Source organism: Schistocerca gregaria, chromosome 9 (assembly GCF_023897955.1).
Source record: "Schistocerca gregaria isolate iqSchGreg1 chromosome 9, iqSchGreg1.2, whole genome shotgun sequence".
NCBI lineage: Eukaryota > Metazoa > Arthropoda > Insecta > Orthoptera > Acrididae > Schistocerca > Schistocerca gregaria.
The window spans coordinates 67163369-67189650 of NC_064928.1; the positions used below are offsets into that span (position 1 = coordinate 67163369).

The 26282-nt window shown below is 38.8% G+C and overlaps 2 protein-coding genes across 2 annotated transcripts in view; both read left to right on the forward strand.

Moving 5' to 3' along the window:
* Positions 1–17160, forward strand: part of LOC126291629 (protein jim lovell-like) — a 50671-nt gene extending 33511 nt beyond the window's left edge. Inside the window, exon 2 of the mRNA XM_049985194.1 lies at positions 15171–17160. Within this exon, the coding sequence (XP_049841151.1) occupies positions 15441–16775 (1335 nt within the window). The 5' untranslated portion in view covers positions 15171–15440 and the 3' untranslated portion in view covers positions 16776–17160. The remainder of the gene's footprint in view (positions 1–15170) is intronic.
* Positions 1–26282, forward strand: part of LOC126291625 (longitudinals lacking protein-like) — a 293043-nt gene that overhangs the window by 228284 nt on the left and 38477 nt on the right. The gene's annotated exons all lie outside the window — the stretch shown is intronic.

The following is a 26282-nucleotide window of genomic DNA, read 5'->3' on the forward strand; positions in this document are numbered from 1 at the left end:
AAACCTGGAAAAAAATTATTTGAATCTTGTTACATACAAAAGCTTTTTTTTTCTTTTCAACAAAATAATTCAGTAACTTATTTTAAGGGGATGGAAGCTGTTCTTTAAACATATACTTCATCTGAAATAAAAATAAAAATTACTGTATTAACCAAACTTACACTCTATTTTCATAAATTATGGTTTTATTATAAATTTTTCGTGTCAGAATGCCACATATTTGTTCATTTACTGACACTGGTTGATTAATAGTGTATCATTATTAGTGCAGAATTACTTGAAATCATTAGCAAAAACATAAATAACATTATTAATAACACAAATAAATTTTTTTGATCTCAATATATTGAAATAATATTTCATTCAGCTTCTTTAAAATAATAAATGCTATCTTCGTTCACATACATGTTGTATCATAACAAAATCATATTCACCTTCACATAGTTGTAATTTAATATCTGCTTATACTTTCGTTATAAACCTTGTTAACTGAAGCAGTACATTTGCAAAACAAACTAATACAAAGACAATACCCCTAATCATTGCTACATCACACAATACCTCTCATATTTCTCATTGTTATTTCAAATGGTTTTTTTTTTTTTTTTCATTTTGTTACTTTGTTACTACATCATCACATAATCATTAACCATGAAAATTCCTGTTCTGTCCTCTTTTACAGAATGACTCTACAAACTTTCACTCCGTATTATGCAACAGACAAGAGTTTGTTCATTACATTTCAGTTCACTAGGTTCAGGAGGTTGTGGGTATGAAGAATATGTTGTAGGTAGAGTTCCTCTGAGCACAGTGATGAAAAGCTGGCATCGGTTGGAAGGATTTGGTTGGCACAGGCTGTGTAGCAGGCACGGAAGTAAAGCACATCATGTCCGGCAGCATGATCAGCAACTGAGTGGTCCAGCTGTCTCTCGGCCACAGTTTGGCAGCAGTCATTGACGTGGACTGACAGCTTGTTGGTTGCCATGCCCACGTAGAGAGCAACACAGTGCCTGCAGCGTAGTTTCTGTATCACATGGAAGCTTCCACAGGTAGACCACACTTGATGGGGTAGAAGGTACCTGCGACAAGATTGCAGTAGATGGTGGTGGGAGGACATATGGGACAGGTCTTGCATTTAGGTCTATCCACAGCTATGAGCCATGAAGCAAGGGATTGGTAGCAGGGGTTGAGTAGGGACAGACAAGGGTATTGGGTAGGTTCATTGGGTATCGGAACACATCTGTGTGAAGATGGGGAGGATAGCGGAAAGGATGTTCCTCATTGTCTGGCATTATTAGAGGCAGTTGAAACCTTGATCCAGGATGTGATTCAGTTCGTCTAGTGTTGGGTGATACTGAGTTAGGAGAGCAGTCTCTTTTGTGGCCAGATACTGGGTGTGTGGGCAGTGGTAAAGGACTGGAGAGATAAGGCACAAGAGATCTGTTTCTATACAAGGTTGGGTGAGTGATTTTGGTCTGTGAAGATGTTAGGGCAAGCATTGGGATATTTGAAGAAGTACAGTTCGTCACTGCAGATACGATGGCCATAGATGGTTTGGCTGTACTGAAGGGACTTCTTGGTGTGGAATGGGTGAAGCTTTCAAAGTCGAGATATTGTTGGTGTTCAGTGGGTTTGATGTGGACTGTAGTGCTGATTTAGTCATTCTTGACTTGGAAGTCAACATTGAGAAAGGTGGCTTGTTCAGCGAATATGGGAGATGTTGAGGTTCTGGAGGAATTTTTACAGGGTGTCCCCATCCTCAGTTCAGATCATGAATACATCATCAATGAATTTGAACCAGGTGATGATTGAGATTCTGGTTGATTAGAAAGGATTCCTCTAGAAGGCTCATGAATAGGTTGGCCTGTGAGTGCCTGTTGCTTCACTGTGGGTGATGCCTTCAAAATAGAAGTAATTCTGGATGAGGATATAGCTGGTCATAGTGACCAGGTAGGAGATTGTACTGTTGGAGTCAGTTGGGCGTGGGGTAACATAGTGTTCTATAGCAATAAGGCCCTGGGCATTGGGGATATTAATGTAGAGGGAGGTAGCATAAACATTAACATGCAATGCGCTGAGTGGTAAAGGAACAGGAACTGTGGAGTTTCAGTACAGTAAATGATTGGTGTCTTTTATATGGAAGAGTAGTGTGCAACTGATGTTGTTGGCCCATGAGAGCAGAGAGTGTCACTGTTGGGGCACAATAGTCAGCCACTGTGGGGCAACCTGGGTGGTTGGGTTTATGGACTCTTGAAATCATGTAGAAGGTATGAGTGCTGGGAGCTGTACCAGAGCCTATTTCTCCCTTCACCCCTACACTCCCTGTTTTCCTATCTTCTACATGCTTTCTTCAGTCCATAAAACCAACCAGCCAGTATGCCCTATTTTTGCCAGTTACCCTGCCCCCAACTGGGGGTCTCTGCTCTCGTGGACTGATACCTTCAGCCTATTACCCTTAACCAACTCTCCTATATTAAAGATACCAATCATTTCCTCTACTGACTCTCCCCATTTCCTGTTCACCAAAATAGTGCTAATTTTGCATTGACCTTGTTCACTTCAACTCTGTGGAACTGAAGCACAATCGTTGGTAGTGTCCATGGTTCTTTATTTTTATATTGTGCTTTCTTAATGCCATCTGGACTATCTCTTGAAGGGCTTATTTCTTAGTTTAACTATTTTTTTCTCTTGAAATTTTAACTGAACCAAATACAATTTTTGATTGCAACTCTTTTTATTTCACAACTCATTTCTTGAAACTTCCTGGCAGATTAAAACTGTGAGACTCGAAGTCGGGACCTTTGCCTTTCGTGGGCAAGTTCTCTACCAACTGAGCTACCCAAGCACGACTTACGCCCCGTCCTCACAGCTTTACTTCTGTCAGTACCTCGTCTCCTACCTTCCAAACTGTACAGAAGCTCTCCTGCGAACCTTGCAGAAAGAAAGAAAGGATATTGTGGAGACATGGCTTAGCCACAGCCTGGGGGATGTTTCTAGAATGAAATTTTCACTCTACAGCGGAGTGTTTGCACTTGCCCGCAAAAGGCAAAGGTCCCGAGTTCGAGTCTCGGTCTGGCACACAGTTTTAATCTGCCAGGAAGTTTTATATCAGCACACACTCCGCTGTAGAGTGAAAATCTCATTCTATAAACTCATTTCTTAGTTCTTACAGGTTTCCCTGAAATAGGGCATAGATGCAATAATAGACAGAGTGTGTCATATGATTTTGAAAACTTATGTATTCATAAAACAAATGAATGTACAGTTATGAACTGTTTAAGAAAAGAGCAAAAATTCCACATTTTTATACACACCCACCAATTTCTGGAGATCATTCTACAATGGTATTAAATGTGTGACCTTAATACAACAATAAAATATTATTTACAGTTAGCTAATTCTCTCTCTCTCTCTCTCTCTCTCTCTCTCTCTCTCTCTATGTTGCATCTAATAGCAAAGCCATGACTGTACTTTTGCCTTGGAATTACATTACACATGATCCCCCATTTGGCGATCTGTAGACCTGAGTCAGTGTCTCTCCATAATGAAAGGAGGTATTGAGTTCAGGAAGATTAAAGTAAATTAGTATCATACACAATGAATCGTAAGCTTATGACTTTGTGGTAACGTGCTTTATACAGCTGAAGTCTATTATATGCGGTCCAGTCACTTTAATGTGACCACCATCTATTTTCGACTTCAGCGTCCAATAACCACTCACAGATGGCAGTAGCTGGCAATTGTCATAATTTGGAAGTGGAGCAATGTATGTGACACCCGAAAGGGCATGATCATTGGGTTTTCGGCCAAGGGTGGAAGCATTTACAAAATGGCTAAGTTTGTGTACTTTGTTTGTGGTTAAAGTATGCCTGGCAAAATGACACTATCCAAAACCAGCACTGAGGCAACTGTGGTGCACTGCAGGCCATAGATAACAGGGGTGAATGACAGGGACGGAGGTGTGTATGGGCAAATAGACATGGTACTATTGAGCAACTGATTGCCCACATGAATCAATGGGCTACCATCAGTCTCTCATCAATGATCTTTCATTGAACATTGCTGCGTATGGGCCTCTGCAGCATGCAGCCATGCTTACTGCTGTTCATCGTCAATGAGGGCTGGAATTTCCATGCCAATACTGCAACTGAGTGGTGACACGTGGCATTTTCAGGTGAATCACATTTTTGCTCCAACAGACAGATGGCCGTCACTGTGTGCAGTGTGAAACTCCTGAAAGCAAACAGCCTGGAACAATCGTTGGAAGTGTGCAGGCTGGAGCATTACAGTCTGGGGGAATGTTTTCATGGGATTCCTTGTCTATCTCGTCATTCTGGAAGTGAAGTGGATGAACGCAAGTATGCATCTATTCTTGGGGACCATGTCTGACCCTACATGCATATATTTAGCTTGGCAGTACGGAGTCTACCAGCAGGACACTGCAAAATGTTACACATAACTCCCCACCCCCAGTGTACATGCATGCTTTGAAGAGGAGGAGGATAACTTCACCATTCTTTCCTGGCCACCAAACTCTCCAGATTTAAATCCACTTGAGATACTGTTTGCACCACTTATCTTCGCCTGAGAATCCTGCAGCAGGCCATGGCACTGAAATTGGCATGGCCCGACGTCCCTGTTGGTACCTTCCAGAGCCATATTAACTCCCTTCCTGCATGTCTCATAGTGTTGCACATTGCAAAAGGTGGTTATTCCAGCTATTGACAGGTGGTCACGTTAATTTGACTGGACAGTGAATAATGACTGATGTATTTTATTGTATGAGTGTGTTACTGTTTTCCCACAAACTGTACTTTAAGTAAGGTAAACAACCCTTTACTATATAAAATATATTTATGAGGTATGTGGTAGCTGCCTTTTTGAATATTCTGATTTTAGTTGTCTCTTTAATTTCTTTTCTCAGTTCGTAATTCAGCTTATCTCCTAGGTTGCAAATATTGTTTTGATTTGTTAATTATCTTAGGCCATCTTCTCTTTTTAATTCTTTACAGTATCTATATAACATACTGGTGTATAACAGATACTTCGTCAGTTTAGTTTCAGAGTCAGAGAAAAGAATGATTTGTTGTGTCTTAGAGTGGGTACCCGTGTGATTTTTGCTGCATCTGCTAGCTTGTCAGTTAGCTAGAGCAAATTTGAGTGTGCTCCTAATTCATCATTTTTTACATACATCTATTTTCTCCAAACCACATTGGGGTGCATGGCAGAGGGTTAAGTTGAGGTAGTATGTTGCTGTGAAGAGATAGTGCTGGTCATATAAAATCATTTCACTGAAAAAGCTTTTGAGATAGCTCTTTATCTCTTCCATTTTCAGTAATCAAACAATGGAAAATCCAGGATGAAATGTAACAATACCAGAAAAGGAAAGTTGCTACTTACCATACAGTGGAGATGCTGAGTCGCGATTGGCACAACAAAAAGATTCACACAATTATAGGTTTCGGTCATTAAGGCCTTTGTCAGCAGTAGACACACACACACACACACACACACACACACACACACACACACACACACACACTCTCACTCATGCAAATGCAACTTGCACACACATCTGCAGTCTCAGAGAGATGAAACCACACCACTGAGGCCTTTGTCAGCAGTAGACACACATACACATATGCACACACACACTCCACAAATGCAACTTGCAAAAAGATCTGCAATCTCAGAGAGCTGAAACTACACTTACTTTCAGTTGTCTGAGACTGCAGACGTCTGTGCAAGTTGCGTTTGCATGTGTGTGTGTGTGTGTGTGTGTGTGTGTACTGCTGACAAAGACCTTAATGGCCAAAAGCCATAATTGTGTGAATCTTTTTGTTGTGCCTATCGTGACTCAGCATCTCCATTTTCAGTAATGTAATTATGTGATAAATGGTAATTAATAGCTAGTAAACAGTGACAAATCCAGTACTATATAACAGTGCAAGTTGACACAGATAGCTGTACACCACATAGGGGCGACATTGAGCAACAATCAGTCACATTTGTCTTGCCCCACCTCTACTCTGCTATCCTCACTCTCAACCTCTCCCTCCACTCCCGCACCTGCTTTGTACTCCCTATGCTACCCCAGCTGAGATTGCTACTCACCTCAATGGAACTTCAGTGCCTGGGGATGACTGCAGCTGTAGTTCGTGAGTTGTGCATGTTTGAATGAGTGTGCATCTTCATCTGAGGAAGTGCTTTGTCAGATAACTTATTTGATAGCTGACTTTTAAATGTGTCTGTCTGCTGCTCAATGAGTAGTATTCTATACGAATTTGTATTGTTACATAATAAATACCAGACTTCTCTTGTATGAGCCTTCCTCTCTCTTCTGTTTCAGTGAAAGTGTAATCTTAAAACTGAGGTAGGCACAGTGTTTTTACAACAGGCTACTATCATCAGGTGACTTCTACTAATTGATTGTTAGTTTTTTTAGTGACCTTCTAGACTGCTTTAATTTTTTTTTATATGACTGGTTTCAGTTCGCATTAACCACAATCAGATAGAGCAAATCAACATACACTCTATGACGTGCAAAATTGCTATTATACTGTATCAAAATTCAAATGTACTAGAATGTGATTTTGTCAGTTACAAGAGTAACTTATTCAACATCGCAGCAAAATTTATATGCTACGTAGTGTCTGTGAGAAACCGTGTTATTCTTATGGCCCACAAGACAACTACTAGCTTGTAGCATCTGGTACATTTGTCACATATGAATGAAAAGTGCGTTTATGTGCACCAACTACAGTGTTGGAAAAGGCAGATTGCTACTTACTGTTAAGATTACATGTTAGGTTGCAGACAGGGACAATTAAGAAACACTTACCCACAAATTTTCAGCCGCAATCTTTGTCAGAAAAAGATAAACCACACCACTTATTCACACAGGACAGCATACCTCACACACATGACCTTTAGCTCTGGCCACTGAGGCCAGACTGTGACTATCACACAGGATGGAAGCAGCAGTCTGTATAGGGAGGGAAAGGGGAAGGGATAGTAGTGTATGGGTGGGAGGAGAGAGGAGTGTTGTCTGGCATAATGTGCAAGGACCAGAATTCCAACAGGCACAGCATCAGAAGGTTTTGGGGCGTAGAAGTGGGGAAAACAGAGTGAAAAAGGAGAGGAGTGGGGAAAGATGAGCAGGTGGATTGGCAGAGGGTGGCAAACAAAGAAGGTGGGAGATGAGAATGGGGAGGATATGATAGGGCTGACAGGGTGGAAACTGGTGGGTGGAGGGTGTGGGGACATTATGTTACCATAGGTTGAGGCTGGGATAATTATGGGAGCAGAGAATGTGTTATAAACTGTGCAGCTCAGAAAAACTGGTCGTAGAGGGGAGGATCCACACGGCTTAATCAGTAAAGCAGCCGTAGAAATCGAGTGTGTTATGTTCAGCTGCATGTTGTGTCACAACGTGGTCTATTTTGATCTTGGGCACAGTTTGACAGTGGCCACTCACCCTGGTGGACAGCTGGTTGGTATTTATACCAATATAGAAAGCTGTACAGTGATTGCAGCAGATATGATACACAATGTGGCTGCTTTCACAGGTAGCGCAGCCCCTGATTGTGTAGGGTAAACCCGTGACAGAACTGGAACAGGAAGTGCTGGTCAGGTGGAATGGGTAGGTCTTGCACCTGTGTCTTCTACGGGGATATGATCCTTGAAGCAAGAGATCGGAATTGGGATTGGCATTGAGATGGACTAGGATGTGGTGGAGGTTGAGCGGGTGATGGAACACCATTTTAGGAGGGATGGGAAGAATCTCAGATGCACGGTGGGACTCGATGGCAAAGGATGTGGTTCAGTCGTTCCAGTCCAGGGCGGTACTGTGTGATGAGGCTGGTGGTAGCATTAGGGATGTGAGGGGAAATGGTACGGGACATGTGTTTGTGGACTAGGTCTTGGGGCTAGTGTCTGTCTGTAAAGGCCTCAGTGAGACCCGCAGCAGGGAGTCCCTGTCACTGCTGTATGGAAGGGATTTTATGATGTGAAAGGGGTGACAGTTGCGGAAATGTGGGTACTGTTGATGGTTGGGGGGTTTAATATGGACAGAAGTGTAGATGGAATCATTGGAGGGAAGGAGGACAACATCAAGGAAGGTGGCACACTGGGCAGACCAGGCGAAGCAGTTCGGAGAGAAGGTGATGAGGTTGTGAAGGAATGAAGATAGGGTGTCTCGGCCCAGAGTCCAGAGCTTGAAGATGTCATCAGTGCATCTGAACCAGAAAAGCAGTTTGGCATTTTGGGAGGATAGGAAAGTTTCCTCTAGGTGACCCATATAAAGGTGGCAAAGGAGGGTGCCATCTGGATGCCCACAGCTGTGTCACAGATTTGTACACCATTTGCCATTCGAGTTACATATTTTTGTGACATTTTATAATGTTTTGCCCCAGGCAAACCACAACTTTAAATCAAGTATTTCCAAGAGCAGTAGTCTCAAGAAACAAAAAAATATATTTTTAATTCAGTTTTGAAATGTATTTTTCATTCATATGTGGCAAATGTACCAGAGGCCGCCTGCTGGCAGTTGCCTTGTGGGCTATGTATATAAAATGGCTTCTCCCAGACCGCTATTCTGTTCTCACTACTCTTATAAGTAATACAGTCAGATTTATTTTTAATCTGTGTAATAACTTCATTGCATATTGTTGTATTAGATGCTATTTTACTTTTATCTGCAGGTCTTTTATTTGTACAGCTGAAGATGATCATGTATACCGAAACCAATTGATTAAAAATATTAAAGCAGTCTAGATGGACAACAGAAAATCTGTTTACCGAGTGAGTGCAGATTTTCTGAGGACACACTGTCAGGTTTTGTGTTAACTGATTAAATGTACCTTGAGTGAAATGTTTTTGTTTGTGTTGGGTGCAGTTATTGGGGACAAATTTTGTTGGGTCAGCAAAGGCAGTTTACTGTGAGTTACAATTATTTTGTACTTTTATACATTTTTTATTAAGTGAAATAAATTCCATCTCGCATCAAGGCTGAGCATGCATTTGATTTAAGGCATGTAGAAGACTACACAAAATGAAGACACTACACTTATGCTGAGCTTAACTTACACTAGAGGGGTTATGCTTTTAAGATAGTAAACTAGATATAAATAGCATTATATTTAACTTACATTATTGCCCGTCAGTAGAAGGCAAATTTGGGTTACAGAAGTTACAGGAAACTGTACCATTTGTTAATATATACTATTTATTAAAGAAAAAGTTCAAAATTCACTGAGTGTTTGTATTATTAATAAAGCATTGCTGTCGGTTGGGTTTAGCTGAGAAGCACGACTTCACACAATCATAAATGCTGACTCGGTTAAACTGTTCAGTGAGATTTAAGGTGAACAGTATAAAGAAGTTTGCCAGACACAGTAGATGAGTTGTTGTTGTTGTTGATGTTGTTGATGTGGTCTTCAGTTCAGAGAGTGGTTTGATGCAGCTCTCCATGTTACTCTATCGTGTGCAAGCTTCTTCATCTCCCAGTACCTACTGCAACCAACATCCTTCTGAATCTGCTTACTGCATTCATCTCTTGGTCTCCCTCTTCGATTTTTACCCTCCACGCTACCCTCCAATCAATACCTCCTCATTAGTTATGTGATCTACCCATCTAATCTTCAGCATTCTTCTGTAGCACCACATTTCAAAAGCTCCTATTCTCTTCTTGTTCAAACTCTTTATTATCCATGTTTCACTTCCATACAAATACTTTCAGAAACGAATTCCTGTGACTTAAACCTATACTCAATATTAACAAATTTCTCTTCTTCAGAAACACTTTCCTTGCCATTGCCAGTCTACATTTTATATCCTCTCTACTTCGACCATCATCAGTTATTTTGCTCCCCAAATAGCAAAACTCCTTTACTACTCTAAGTGTCTCATTTCCTAATCTAATTCCCTCAGCATCAACTGACTAAATTCAACTACATTCCATTTTCCTTCATTGTGCTTTTGTTGATGTTCATCTTATATCATCCTTTCAAGACACTGTCCATTCCGTTCAACTGCTCTTCCAAGTCCTCTGCTGTCTCTGACAGAATTACAATGTCATCGGCAAATGTCAAAGTTATTATTTCTTCTCCATGGATTTTAATACCTACTCCAAATTTTTCTTTTGTTTCCTTTACTGCTTGCTCAATACACAGATTGAATAACATCAGTGAGAGACTACAACCCTGTCTCACTACCTTCCCAACCGCTGCTTCCCTTCCATGACCATCGACTCTTACAACTGCCATCTGGTTTCTGTACAAATTGTAAATAGCCTTTTGCTCCCTGTATTTTACCCCTGCCACTTTCAGAATTGGAAAGAGAGTATCCCAGTCAACATTGTCAAAAGCTTTCTCTAAGTCTACAAATGCTAGAAATGTAGGTTTGCTATTCCTTAATCTATTTTCTAAGATAAATCGCAGTGTCAGTATTGCCTCACGTGTTCCAACATTTCTATGGAATCGAAACTGATCTTCTCCGAGGTCAGCTTCTGCCAGTTTTTCCATTTGTCTGTAAAGAATTCGCGTTAGTATTTTGCAGCTGTGACTTATTAAACTGATTGTTCGGTAATTTTCACATCTGTCAGCACCTGCTTTCTTTGGGATTGGAATTATTATATTCTTCTTGAAACCTGAGAGTATTTCGCCTGTGTCATACATCTTGCTCACCAGATGGTAGAGTTTTCTCATGACTGGCTCTCCCAAGGCCGTCAGTAGTTTTAATGGAATGTTGTTTACTCCGGGGGCCTTGTTTTGACTTAGGTCTTTCAGTGCTCTGTCAAACTCTTCACGCAATATCGTATCTCCCATTTCATCTTCATCTACATCCTCTTCCATTTCCATAATATTGTCCTCAAGTACATCGCCCTTGTATAGACCCTCTATATACTCCTTCCACCTTTCTGCTTTCCCTTCTTTGCTTACAACTGGGTTTCCATCTGAGCTCTTGATATTCATACAAGTGGTTCTCTTTTCTCCAAAGGTCTCTTTAATTTTCCTGTAGGCAGTATCTATCTTACCCCTAGTGAGATAAGCCTGAACATCTTTCCATTCGTTCTCTAGCCATCCCTGCTTAGCCATTTTGCACTTCCTGTCGATCTCATTTTTGAGGCGTTTTTCCTGCAATTCATCCCTCAGAGCTACCCATTCTTCTCCTACTGTATTTCTTTTCTCTATTAAATTCTTCCCTTATGCTCTCCCTGAACTTTGTACAACCTCTGGTTTCGTCAGTTTATCCAGGTCCCATCCCCCTAAATTCCTACCTTTTTGCAGTTTCTTCAGTTTTAATCTGCAGTTCATAACCAATAGATTGTGGTCAGAGTCCACATCTGCCCCTGGAAATGTCTTAGAATTTAAAACCTGGTTCCTAAATCTCTGTTTTACCATTATATAATCTATCTGAAACCTGTCAGTATCTCCAGGCTTCTTCCATGTGTACAACCTTCTTTTATGATTCTTGAACCAAGTGTTAGCTATGATTAAGTTATGCTCTGTGCAAAATTCTACCAGATGGCTTCGTCTTTCATTTCTCTGCCCCAATCCTTATTCATCCACTATGTTTCCTTCTCTCCCTTTTTCTACTCTCGAATTCCAGTCACCCGTGACTATTAAATTTTCATCTCCCTTCACTATCTGAATAATTTCTTTTATTTGATCATACATTTCTTCAATTTCTTCGTCATTTGCAGAGCTAGTTGGCATATAAACTTGTACTACTGTAGTAGGTGTGGGCTTCGTATGTATCATGGCCACAATAATGCATTCACTATGCTGTTTGTAGTAGCTTACCTGTGCTCCTATTTTTTTATTCATTATTAAACCTACCCCTTCCTTACCCCTATTTCATTTTGTATTTATAACCTTGTATTCAACTGACCAAAAGTCTTGTTCCTCCTGCCGCCGAACTTCACTAATTCCCACTATATCTAACTTTAACCTATCCATTTCCCTTTTTAAATTTTCTGACCTACCTGCCCGATTAATGAATCTGACATTCCACACCCCGATCCGTAGAATGCCAGTTTTCTTTCTGCTGATAACGATGTCCTCTTGAGTAGTACCCGCCTGGAGATCCAAATGGGGGACTATTTTACTCTGGAATATTTTACCCAAGAGGACGCCATCATCATTTAACAATACAGTAAAGCTGCATGCCCTCGGGAAAAATTACGGCTGTAGTTTCCCCTTGCTATCAGCTGTTCGCAGTACCAGCACAGCAAGGCTGTTTTGGTTAGTGTTACAAGGCCAGATCAGTCAATCATCCAGACTGTTGCCCTTGCAACTACTGAAAAGGCTGCTGCCCCTCTTCAGGAACCACACATTTGTCTGGCCTCTCAACAGATACCCCTCCGTTGTGGTTGCACCTACAGTACGGCCATCTGTATCGCTGAGGCACGCAAGCCTCCCGACCAACAACAAGGTCCATGGTTCCTGGGAGGGAGTAGATGAGTGATTTCATTATTTCCTAAAAATATTCTTACAACATAAAACCCAGTTTTCCTTTCCAAATTGGGCTTGTGACACTGTTGGAGGGGTATGACTTTGACTTTGACACCTTTGTCCAACCATGATCTCTTCAAGAATTTTTTTATGAAGCAATAGGTTTTCTTACAGAATGTCTCAGACACCCACACAAGTTGTGGTACAAATAAGGTTCTGAAATAGCTGGGTTACTGCAAAATAAAAAGTTGCTTCATTCTAAATAGATAATGTTTACTTGAAAAGAAAAAAAAAAAAAAAGAAAAAAACTAGTAAATGAGATGCAGCATTTACAGCTTACTATCAGTTAAATCCTTGTGTAAGTTCTTTATACATTAATTACGAAAATGAATGTGAGAGGAAATGAGTGTTTAAATTTCAGAAGTTGAGAGCTGTTCAATTATGGTCTTTGCTATTCTGTAGCAGTATTGTAATTACCACATTTTGTGCTTCACTCACCCTTTTGTATTTTTCCTTAGTATGTAAGCTTGAGTTTCTGCCGTTCTTGTGGAAGAATCCCTAAATTTTTGAGTACAGCATCGCTAATGATACTACAGGAAATAGAAAACAGCTACTTACGTTACAGACAGAATTGCCATCTTCGCAGTGTGGTGTACTGAATTGAGTACATTAATGCATTCACATAATACATTCACCACCACCCATGAACCATGGACCTTGCCGTTGGTCGGGAGCCTTGTGTGCCTCAGCGATACAGATAGCCGTACCGTAGGTGCGACCACAACGGAGGGGTATCTGTTGAGAGGCCAGACAAACGTGTGGTTCCTGAAGAGGGGCAGCAGCCTTTTCAGTAGTTGCAAGGGCAACAGTCTGGATGATTGACTGATCTGGCCTTGTAACAATAACCAAAACGGACTTGCTGTGTTGGTACTGTGAACGGCTGAAAGCAAGGGGAAACTACGGCCGTAATTTTTCCCAAGGGCATGCAGCTTTACTGTATGATAGTAGCATGGAGAGCTGCATCAAACCAGTCTCAGGACTGAAGACCACAACAACAGCAATGCATTTCACACAGGCGGGTACTACAAGAGGGCAGTAGCAATCCACTTTAATTTCAGGAGGGACTGCTTCAAAATATTTGATCTTGTCTCCTCATTTTTCCCTAAATGGGCAAGGGGCAGAAAATGGATTTAAGTGAAGAAATCCAAATCGTTAAAAATGGCAAAGAATATGCATCGAATTGTTGAATGATGGGTTAAAAAGTTACAGTGAGGAATTTATTCAAATGTTTCTCCACAACTGAATGCCTGTTTCATTAACAACATGTTGGTTAAATTTTTTTAAACATATTATTATTAAAGAACTACTAAAGTATTTATAAAACCACAGCTATGAAAATTTGTTTTTGATATCTTAATTACAAATAAAAAAAAATAGTTTTTTTAGCATTCTTGGAAACTCAAGTTCTGAGGGGATGAAAGGCTTTTTGAAAGTACGTTACTATTATGGCAATTTTGAAGCTAGGACTATGAAAACTGATTTAGAAATGAAAAAATACATATTTCAGCATTTTTGGAAAATCATGACTAAAGGGGTAAAATAGCTGGTGAATGATTTTTTTGCCAAGAAATCATTATTAAAGAAACTACTAAAGCATTTTCAAAGCTACACTTATGAAATTTGGTGTTTGACTTCTTGGTTAGAAATAAAACATATATATGTTTCATTGTTTTCAGAAATTTAATGCCCAAAGGGAGTGAAATACAGGATGAAACATCAGCATTTTCAAAGCTATATGTACAAAAATTTGTTTCGATTCTCTGTTAGAAATAAAAATACATGTTTCACTGTTTTTGGAAATTCAATCCCTAAGGTGTTGAAATAAGGCATGAAAGTTGTAAGAAAATATATTGTTGTATTAAAATTTTTTTTTAACTAAATCGATGAAAATTAGTGTTTTGCTTCTGAGTTACATATTGAGAAATATATGTTAGAGTTTGAAAGTTTCTGTGAAACATCACCAGAAGAACCTAAAATGCATAATTAACAAAAACCTTAGACTCAAGCTGACAGAATCGCATTTTGGTCAGCAGTACATTCAGAGAAGATCATGCTTCTATGGCTTAGTGTGAAAACCTTAGATGGTGTTGCAATTTGTGAACAACATAAAAATCTGATAAAAAAAAGAAATGTGCACACCATACTGAATATGCAGGCAACACAACACTCAGCTAGTGTTTTCATAATAAAATTGTGTGTGAAAATTTCAGTAACTGATATTTTTCATTTTTGGATATAGCTCTGTTCCAGAAAAGAGTTTGTAAGTTGACGTTTATTTCATGTAACATAATACTAATAAATATACAAAATGTATTTCTACACAGAGTAAATTGTCGGGCAGAACAAGTGAAACTTTTCCACCCAATGTCACAGCAAAACCACCTTTGTTTCGCTGAATTTTCAACAATATTAATGTGAAACAATCGTGCATCATCTTAATTTGTGATCACTTCTGGTCAGTTACCCGAATAGTCCTTGTGCCCTAAAATCGCACACTGTAAATAATTTCCTAACTTATTCTTCCTGGAGATTTGTAACCATTTCTAGTTAGTTACCCTAATGGTCTTTGTATCCTACAATTATGCAGTGTAAATAATTTTATAACTTATTCTTCCTGGAGATAATTGGATTAACATAAGATTGTTTCCACACTAGGTCAGGCGCTCAAAATTTCTGGAACAGCAACTGTATCTACGATTTGGAAGAGAATCTGTACTACGGATTATCTGTTATTCTCAAATGATTGAAGATTCCACACGCTGAAATCTGCGAAACATTACTTCACTGCATGAAGATTACCTATTTGGAGATAATTGTTTTTGTGTTGTTGCAAGAAAACTAAACTTTACTAGTAAATGGTGTTACTGTAGTAGTTGAGGCATATTTATACAAGAGATTGAGGTCTCGTGAACACAGCTAAAGAAAATGGACCAGAGCAACAATGTTCATTTAAGATGGAATAAGCACCAGTCTACTTTGGTGTCTGTTTTTGATGCCTTGTTGGACAATGAGAAATTAACAGACTGCACAATTAGTGCACAGGGGCAGCATTTAAGAGCACATAAAATAATTCTTTCAGCATGTAGTCCATATTTTGAGGAACTGTTCACTAAAAACTATGAGAAGCATCCTATTATCATATTGCACGATGTAAAGTATGCCGTGGTGAAGGCATTGATGGATTTTATGTACCGTGGTGAAGTAAATATACCACATGAGGAGCTTAGTTGTGTTCTGAAGCTCTCGGAGTCCCTTCAGATAAGGGGGCTGTCTGGCAGTGGATGTGTGGATGACGCCAACGTACAGAAAGGCAGAGGAAGCAATGCACCATCAGTACCTCCAGAAACTCGGCAATCTGAACCTCCTCCTGTGTCACACTTTACCTCAGATCAGACAGAGCTAGATGATAATGTACAGTCATTTAGAAGATGCTCTCCAGTTGTGTCCTCACAGGACTTAGGTACGAGGGAATTAGATTCTGATTGTAAATCCATCGAAAAGTACGGAACAAGTATTAATCATTTTGGTTCTGATAGGAGTAAAGGCCAAAATGTGCTTCAAGAGGTCATCACTCCTGACCTTGATAGTGTGCATCAGCTTCCATCTCAAAGACAAGTATTGCCAGTAATGAGTAACTCAACTTCTGAACCACTTTTCAGTCCAATTCCTTCTCAGTCTGTGTGTAATGAGTTGCAGAGTCCCAGTGGTGAAATGGCTGTTACAGAAAATGAACAGTTCATAATGCCAGAAGCAGTATTAGCAGACAATAGGTCAGCAGATATGACTACACACCAACTGGAGGAGGTACCAATAGAAATAAAATCTGAGATCCTTGAGACTCATATGGAAATTGTGGAAGATCTTACTGCCGATGACAGCAATTATCCTGGCGATGATGATTATCGTGATGATTGTGACGGTGCTGAAGTTGACAATGCAGAAGTCAGGAGAGTAAGTGAAGGTCTGAAATGTGAAGAGAATTTTTGTACTCGAGGGATTAACCATATACATTCGATATTTGGCAGTGCTGATTTGAATAGCATGACTTCGACAACATCCCAGACGGTATCGCGTAAACGGTTTAGTTGTCATTCTTGTGGAAAGTCGTATCAGCATCCACAAGGGCTATGGAGACACATGAAGCTTCAGTGTGGTAAAGAGCCCCAGTTTCAGTGCTCTCACTGTGACTATCGGTTTACTAGGGGTGATAATTTAAAGAGACATATGGCTGCTCGCCATTATCACCTGCAGAAAAAGTAAGTTCTTTTTGAAGGGGATAAATGTTAATTTGAACTTAAAACCAAGAGAGGGGTGAGTTTTGTCAAACTAGTTCCTGATCATTAGAGTGGGTGGTTTTGCGTGTGATTTATTTCATCAGTGGCAGCGTGTATGTGTAACCTGCTCGAGGTAGTTATTCCCTGTGCTGTATGGATAGAGATTCATCCTTCTGTATCTTGTGTCTGTTATGAGTGTATTTTATGTTTATGTGGAAACTTGGCAGTTCCAAAGTGTGTGAAGTAATTGTCCATGAGAGAGATATTACTACCTATTTAATGCAGTGATTATGCTAGTAATGGTATTGTATTGTCATCAGTTATATATTTTGTTGTAAACAAAAGACCTTAAATATATGAGTGCAAATCAAGTAGTGTTTATATTTAAAAATTACAGAATTCTGTTAGTTGTAAAATCTGACTGAATTACTAGCTGATAATTATGACACATCAAGAACTGAGTTATGTATCCCTTCAGATTAATTTTGATTTTCCACTCTGTTTCTTTTAATTTCCTCCTTCAAATTGTACAACTTTTCCACTTGTAATTTTGTCTTAACATTCTATATTCCCTAATCATAATCTTCTTCTCTTTCTTATTTAATATTGCCTCCCTCAGCATCTTCCATTCGAGCATCCGAATGGGGAGGTATTTTATGTCCGGAATTAACCGGAAGGGCTCATCGTGCTATTTATGCGACAAAGAAAAATGGCTCTCAGTTTGTCAGTACATGTTGTATTGTGCGATTCGGCAGTTTGTAACTATTTAGATCTAAGCGTGTTGGAATATTCCTAAATGTAACTTTAGAGAAGCCTACTGTATCTTGAAATTTTTTACAGAAGTAACATACTGTAAGAAAACTTGAATTTCCAGGTTCTTGTATAAAAAAATAAAATACAAATTGATATCTGAACAGGAGTAGTGTATTTCAAGTATATAGAAAGATAAAGCCCTTATTGTCTGTCTACACTGTTGACTATTATCACCGGATACAGACATAATTGACACACCTGTACAGTGTCTTGGAATCTAGTTCTGAAGCAACTTTTGATAGACTGCCATATACAGTGGTTTGCTGGAAAAATAGTTGCCACAAAAATTTAAATGAAGTACAACAATGGGGACTTGAGTAGGTAACAGAAAAATAAAATGAGTCACCATTTCGTGCATCCATATGTAGAGAAAATATGTAGTGTATATATAGAGAGATGTGGAAAATGGATCTACTGAAGAATGAATCCTATTTCATTGACTGTGGTGTGGAACATATTACATTTTTGTTCCAAGGCTTAGAAACTCTATATTAAAGAAACAGTTAAGTGTTGTGCATAAATAGCAAGGAAAATTTAGGTTTCTTGGTTACATGAAGGCAATTTATCACTGCAAACAGTATCAGCCATTAGATATCTGTTGATGTCCTGGCAGAGTCATTTAAAAATGAGTATCCTCATAAAACTTTTTTTTGTAGGAAAGGCTTTTATTTTATTTGTTATTGGAAAATAATACAAAATTCTAATAAATAATGTGTGGCTTTCTTTGTGATTTATTGAGGTCTATATGATGCGTTATTGTTAATCAAGGTTTGTTCTTACCATTAATTGTAACAGGTCTGCCCACAGCTATATGTTTCAGTATGTATGAAATCTGTTTCCGATGACTCCGGTCAAGTTCCTCAAGTAATTTAACCTTAAACAATTTACTATTATTTTCACTAAAAGGTCTGATTCTGTTATGAAACTTCCTGGCAGATTGAAACTATGCGCCAGACTGATACTCAAACTCAGGACCTTTGCCCTTCGCGGGCAAGTGCTCTACCACTGAGCTACCCAAGCACGACTAACAACCCATTCTCACAATTTTAATTCTGCCATACTTCATCTCCCACCTTCCAAGCAAGGACATTGTGGAGACACGGCTTAGCCTCAGGTTGGAGAATGTTTCCAGAATAAAATTTTCACTCTGCAGTGGAATGTGCATTGATATGGAACTTCCTGGCAGATCAAAAGGAAAATGTCCCAAGTTTGAGTCTCAGTCTCACACACAGTTTTAATCTGCTAGGAAGTATCATATCAGCGCACACTCTGCTGCAGAGTGAAAATTTCATTCTGTAAACATCCCCCAGACTGTGGCTAAGCCGTGTCTCCACAATATCCTTTCTTCGAGGAGTGCTAGTTCTGTAAGCTTCGCAGGAGAGCTCATGTTTCGAAGGTAGGGCAAGATATTGGCAGAATTAAAGCTGTGATGATAGGTCCCAAGTCTTGCTTGGGTAGTTCAGTGGTAGAGCACTTGTCCGCAAAGGACAGATGTCCTGACTTCGAGTCTCGGTCCGGCACGCAGTTTTAATCTGACAGGAAGTTTCATGTCAATGTACACTCTGCTGCAGAGTGAAAATTTTGTTCTGGACTGATCCTGTTCTTCATCTGAAACCCTCATAGTTCCCATAATATATTTTCCTGTTTGACGATTTGTACACGCCATATGTTGCCTTGCTTTCACAGTCTGGAAACACTGTTTTAGCTTAGGAAAGATACAGTCGCAACAATTTATTGTACAGAGTTTGCTGATTTAATAGTAACTGGAAATGGCAAATGAGAAATTTTCAAATGAGCCTAAGCTTTGCTGTAGAGTGAGAATCATTCTGAGACATTTTACATGTTCTGTTTACAAATGTTTACTCACAGTTTCACTGTATCATCTCAAGTTCTCTTGATGTGTTTTCTCTGTTCTCCTCACATATTGTAGAACTACCATCTTCCACCTCTGATTTCCATGTTTCCCAGCTGTTTCTTCCTGCCCTCTGGCTTTTCCTTGTTTCTACTGCTTCACAATGTGTGCAGACCTCTTCTTGGCACTTTCAGGATTGCTGCATGCTGTTACAATATTGAAAATACAAAGGTACACTTACATAAACACACATTAGCATTATATATGAATTGTAGCATTATTTTTATTGAAAGTTTGCCACCTGCTTTTGACCAGTATTCTGCATCTGCTATGAGAACTAACAATATTATACAGTATTTTCATCTTATAAGACCTAGTGAAATCCTGTTGAGGGATTGCGTTATTTTGGAAGCATGTGAATTATCAGTGTAGTTGGTGCACATGGGAAAACAAGTTCTTTTCACACTGTATTTCTTTGTGTGACTTTTAGAATTTGCCATTGATCTGGTAGTATGGGGTGAAGGCTGCACAGGGATGGGTCTTCATTTTTTTGTTGGTACACAATATCACATTACTGTCACTGTTACCTTATTTTCTCTCAGTATGGAAGCAGGGAATTGGGAGCATGCAGAATAAGTTTTGACTTGATGTGTGTTTTCCCTATAACAAGGAAACTACATTTTTGCTTTTTTGGCTATATAGCAAACACTACTTCGACTTTTGACAACGCAGCACACCACACTTTATTTTTATGGCACATAAAATGTGACATTAAGCAATATATTTACAACTGTCAGAAGCCCATGGTTTTCTGAAGAGTTAGTTGTTTATTCAACCAGCTGCAATTTTAGAATGGATTTATGCATGTGAGCTTAATACAGCCCAACATAGTATGATTAGTTGAGGGTATGCATTAACTGCCTTTTTAAATATTTTTTTGTTAGTTACCTCTTTAATTCCCTTTTGCTATTTAATTTTCAGTTTCATTCCCTGGTAGGAAGTGCTGTTGTTATTTTTTCTATCTTATTTCATTTTCTGTTATCTTTTCTTAATAATAGCAGCGTAACATAAAAACTATGTAACAGTCTAGTGAATAACTGTTGCCATGTCAGTAAGGAATAGAAACACTTACATATGCTACATTGGAAATGGGTACATCTACGTGCATGTCAGTTAATAATACAAGCAATCTCATGTATACATTATGTTGGGTAACATACTGAAAATGCTTTGTAGGTCTACATGTGTTCCATTAGTAATGTACGGGAACGCAGCCAATTCTGTATTTTTTGTGTACATGCATTCCTGTAACAATGTTTCTGAAGTTCATGAAAATTTCTGTTTTTCTGAGAGTTCCAGATGTGCAATGGGTAGAGAAGGCATGTATTGTTTGTAGCTATAATGTATAATTCCAAAATCCTACACCTCAGTTTGAGTCGATTCTCAGCATCATTTATGTGCAATGATCATGTGTGCTTCTTGATTTGCAATCATTTCTGATTGTTTCCTTTTTTGTAATTACCGTAGTAGTCATTGCACCCCACACTCATGCGTTACAAATATTATTATATAACAATGAAAACAATCAATTGTTGACAAAATAATTTAATTGGATACTTAAAAAATCTACTCACAAAGCCCGACAGATGACACACATAAAGGATTGTTGTAATTGGCATGCTTTCGGAGCCAGTGACTCCTTCTTCAGGCAGATGGGATGAAGGGGAAGTAAGAGGGATGAAGGAAAATGATTGGAGAGGTCTAAGAAAAGAGATAGATTTTGGGAAAATCACCTAGAATTGTGGGTCAGGGGATACTTACTGCATTGGATGAGAAGGGAAGACTGATTGTTGGGGACTGCATGTGTCAAAATTTGAGTTTGAAGACAGAGTAATATGCAGACAGAGCACTGGCTCTGAAATCTTGCCAATTACAACCATCTTTCATGTGTGTGTTTTGTTACCCCATGGTGAGTAGATTCTTTATCTGTCCAATTAAAATGTTGTTATATGTTTAAAAAACTTTTAATTTGTGGAAATAGTTGGATTAACATAAGATTACGTTTACAGACTAAGTCACGATGTTCAGTTTCTGAACAACAGAGGCATTTGCAATTTGTAGGACATCTGAAGTCAGGGATTAGCTGTTGTCCACAGCCAATTGACAATTCTGCTTTGCAGTATTCTGAGAAACACTATTTCTCTGTAGAAGATGATCAACTTGTAGTTAATTACTTATGTGTTGTTCCAAGGAAACTGAATGTGTGTAGTAAACAATATCACTGAGCTAATTTAGTGAGCTTTATACAAGAGTTTGAAGTCATGCGATGACAGGTTCTACAGGATGTACCAGAGCAACAATGTTCATCTGAAGTGGAATAAGCACCAAGCCACTTTGGAGTCTTTTTTATGCTCTGCTGGGCAGTGAGACATTAATGGACTACACAACTAGTGCTCAGTGTGGTATTTAAGAGCACATAAAATAATTCTTTCAGCCTGTAGTCCATATTTTGAGGCACTGTTTTCTGAAAACTATGAGAACCATCCAGTTATTATCCTGTACAATGTAAAATATGAAATGGTTAAGGCTTTGATGGACTTTATGCACTGTGGCAAAGTAAATGTACCACAATAAAGCTTAGAGCCATTTTTAAGCTCTTGGAGGCCCTTCAAGTAAGGGGCTGTCTGGCATTGGATGTGTAGATGCAGTTAATTTGAGCAAAGGCAGTGGAAGATTTTCCATCAGTAACTCCAGAAACTATGAAGTGTGAACCTGCTTCTGTGTCATGATTTATTTTGGGTCAGAATGAGCCAGAAGAAAAGGTACAGTCATTTAGAGGGTTCTCTCCAACTGTGTCATCCCAGACAGGAAGTCCCAAGGGAGTTGACTCTGTTTCTAAATTGATACCAAAGAACAGAGAGAGTATTAATCACTCTGGTTCTGGTCAGAGTGTAGGCCAATATGAATTTGAAGATATCATTACTCATGACCAGGATAGCGTGCCCCAACTTTTATCTCATCCGCAAGTACTGCCTAAGTTAAATAACCCAACTTGTGAATCAGGTTTTATTGCCGCTTCTCATAAGTTTGTATGCAGTCAGGTGCAGATATTTAGTGAAGAAGGGTTTTTGGAGCCAGCTATTGCAGAAAAGGAGTGGTTTGAAACACCAGGATCAGTATTAACACATCAAAAGCCAACAAATCTGAGGACACTTCAAAAAAGAGATAACATTAAAAACATCTGAGGTCCTTGACAGTCACATGGAAATAGTAGAAGTAAATGACAATGATGGTTATCATAGTAATGGTGATTTTTGTAATGATTAGGAGGGGGGGGGGGCAGGAAAATAAGTGAAGATCTTCCATGTTAGGAGAATTTTCACACTCTAAAAATGAACAGTTTGCTGTCACCATTTGGCAATACTCATTTAAAAAACCTAACATTGAAAACATCTCTGACATTGTTATGTAATCTATTTAGTTATCATTCTTGCAGGCAGTCTTCTCAGTGTAAGCGAGGGCTGAGGAGACACGTGACGTTCGAATGTGGTAAAGAACACCAGTTTTAGTGCCAAAGCTGAAAGAAACAGTGTGCTAGTATTGATGAATTAAGAGCATGTATGGCTACTCGTTGTTGTCAGAAACAAAAATGTGTTGCAATGTTGGAAGGGGCCATGTGATAGTACAACCCTAACATAAATGAGGGATGAGCACTGTTGAGTGAGTTTCTGATCTTTATAGAAGGTTTTTTTGTATGAGTTTTACTTCACGAGTGGTAGTGTGTGTGTAAGTTGTTTGTAACAGTGATTCATGGTGCAGTGTGGGCACAAATTCATGTCTGTGTGACTTGTATCTGCTATGGGAACAGTTTAAAGTTTTTGCGAAACTTTCCCGTCACAATGCATACATAGTAATTTCGTTGAGATATGTGCTATTTGCTATTTAATGAAGTAATTATGTCAGTATTATATTGTGTTCTCACATAAACTATACTTTTTGTCGTAAACAGAATGTTGTTTTTGAAGACCTTACATAAACGAGTGCAAGTCAGGTATTGTTGATATGAAAACGTTGACAAATTGAGATTCCTGTAATTTATGCTCAATTACAAAATGATGATTTTTTGTTGTCATTGAACAATTTATTGCTATACTTTGGTTCTCTCATTTAACTGTCAAATATTTTTTCTGTGTAGGCATGTTGGTGCATCCTAGTCTGATCTTTATATTTCACCTCTGTTATGTTGAGGATTTAGCTGTGCACTGACATACCTGTGCAGTGGCATATTAGGAATTTGTCAGTATAGCACTAACAAAAAAAATATGGTATGAGAGAATGTCTTCTTCTGATAATTTTCAGTTAGGAACAGACCAACAATGCTTTCAGAATACCCCACAATATATGTAAATTTGTCAAAAGAAAAAAAAAAGAAAATAAATTTGGTGGTGGTGGTGTATTAGCCAGGTTGATCACTGCAAGTTGAGCCCTCTCCATTTCTCCCAGTTTATCCTCATCCTTTTTGCAGCTGCATATGACAGATTCATTTTTACAGTCAGTAGTCTGGTGTCTTCCTGTTCCTGTGGTCTTCTTCCCAGTCAGCATTCCTTCTAATCTGTCCTTTACTGTCCAGTCTTTTCATCCTGTATCCTAGCCAATTTATTTCCTCCTCTTAATTGTTTCCAAGATTTGTCTTTTCTTACTTACCTTATGTTAATGCTACCTCATTCCTTATTTCCCAGATTCTGTTCTTCTCCAGATCCACATTTTAAAAGCCTGTAACCATGTCTCTCCTCTGTGTCAGTGTGTCCATGCTTCAGCACCATATAGGACAACACTGCTTGCACACTACTTCACTAATCTTTGCCTGAAATTATTACTTTACTACACAGCTGAAAATACAACACTTTCTGTAACACATTTGTTCTGTGCAATATTGTTTGCATGTTGCTGCTTGTTTTGCATCTTCAATCTCCGCACCTGGTGTTCAGTTCTTTTAAGATATTGTTTATTGCTTATTCATTTTCAGTCAGTAATACTATGTCATCAGCAAATCTTGAAAATTTTATTATTTTCCCTTCTCTTGACACACAACTCTTTCTGTTGGAAACCTTTTTTAAATGGATTGCTTAAATAGATATTAAACAGAGTGTGTGATACACATCAGCCTTATCTGACACCTCCTCCAGTTTACTTGTATCATCTCCTGTAATTAGTTTTACTTTTGAAGGTAACAACTCACCAAGTAGTAGATATGCTGAGTCATGAAAAGGCACATAAAAGAGACTGAGGACTCTGCTAGCCTTAGGAAAAATCCTTTCTCAAAGCTATGGAGAGCTCGTGCATCCAACCTCTCGCTCCCCCCCCCCCCCCCCTCTCTTCCCCCCCCTCCCTCTCCCCTACACACACACCTGTATGAATACATTGTAACAGCTATGTTCCGCAGGGACTTTCCAAATTACCGTACTCACTTCTGTTGTTGTGTCATATAAAGATGGTTAGCCTCTGTTATTACCACTTGAATCCAGTATGCTCTAGGATAACTTAAAATTTAGTCCAGGAAACTATATCGTAGTCTTTTTCCCAAGTAAGAGGAATGCAAAACCTTCCATATATCTTTCTAGCTATATTTACTCAGCTATTTATAATATAGTCCAGGTATATTTCTCATATCTAAGCCATATCTGAAGCCAGACTGTTCTTAATCCAATTCTCTTCACTTAAAATTACAATTGAGATATTCTCTGGAACCACAGTTTAACAAAAATACATTGAGATCGAGATACAGAGAATCGTACCTTATATTTATTTATTTACAGCTCTTGTACATGGACTAAATTTAACTGGATTTCAGTTCCATCATTGTTCCAGAGAGTGCCATGATTGTTTATTTGTTATTGTTATTAGAATTTCTGCTGAATGAGATATCAGACTTGATGTTGTTGTCATAATTGTCATTGTCGTCTTTAGTCAAAAGACAGGTTCGATGGAGCTCTCCATGTTAGTCTATCTGACAAGCTTTTTCACCTCCGCTTAACTATTGCAGCCTACATCCATTTGAACCTGGTTATTGAGTTCGAGCCTTGGTCTCCCTCTACAATTTTCACCTTCCACACTTCTTTTCACAGTGAAATCAACACTACCTTGAGGCCTTAGGATGTGTAATAACATTTGATCACTTCTTTTTACCATTATCTAATTCCGTTGCTACTTGAGCTCCATATCTAATCTGCAGAATTCTTCTATCGCATCACATTTAAAAAGCTTCTATTCTCCTCTTGCCTGAACTACTTATGGTTCACATTTCACTTCCATGAGGTTGCACTCCAGATTAGTACCTTTTAGAAGAGAGTTCTTAATATCTAAATTTATATTAGATGTTGACAAATTATTCTTTTTCATATATGCTTTTCTTGCTATAGCCAGTCTGCATTTTATATCCCCTTCACTTCTGCCATTATCAGTTATTGGAATTATTGTCATTTATTCACGAGAGTAATTTTCTGTCTTTCCTTTCTTTAAACTTCTGAAGCATCCAGTTGGAATCTCCACTAGCTGTTTCCTTATATTTAATTTCCTTAACTGCTATTTAACTTTACCATAACATTTTGACATTCTAAATCCTTAGTGCTCTTTCAGTTATTATTTCTTGTCCTTCATATCCACAGCATCTGGATGACATCTTGCTTCATACAGTTCTACGAAGTGCCTCTGTCATTAATTCATGGTGCCTTGCTTTCTGCAGTTTCATTACCATTCTAATCTTTTATCACCCACATTATGTTCCCCTCCCCCTTTCTGAAGGCCATGTAAATATTTCCCTAGTACATC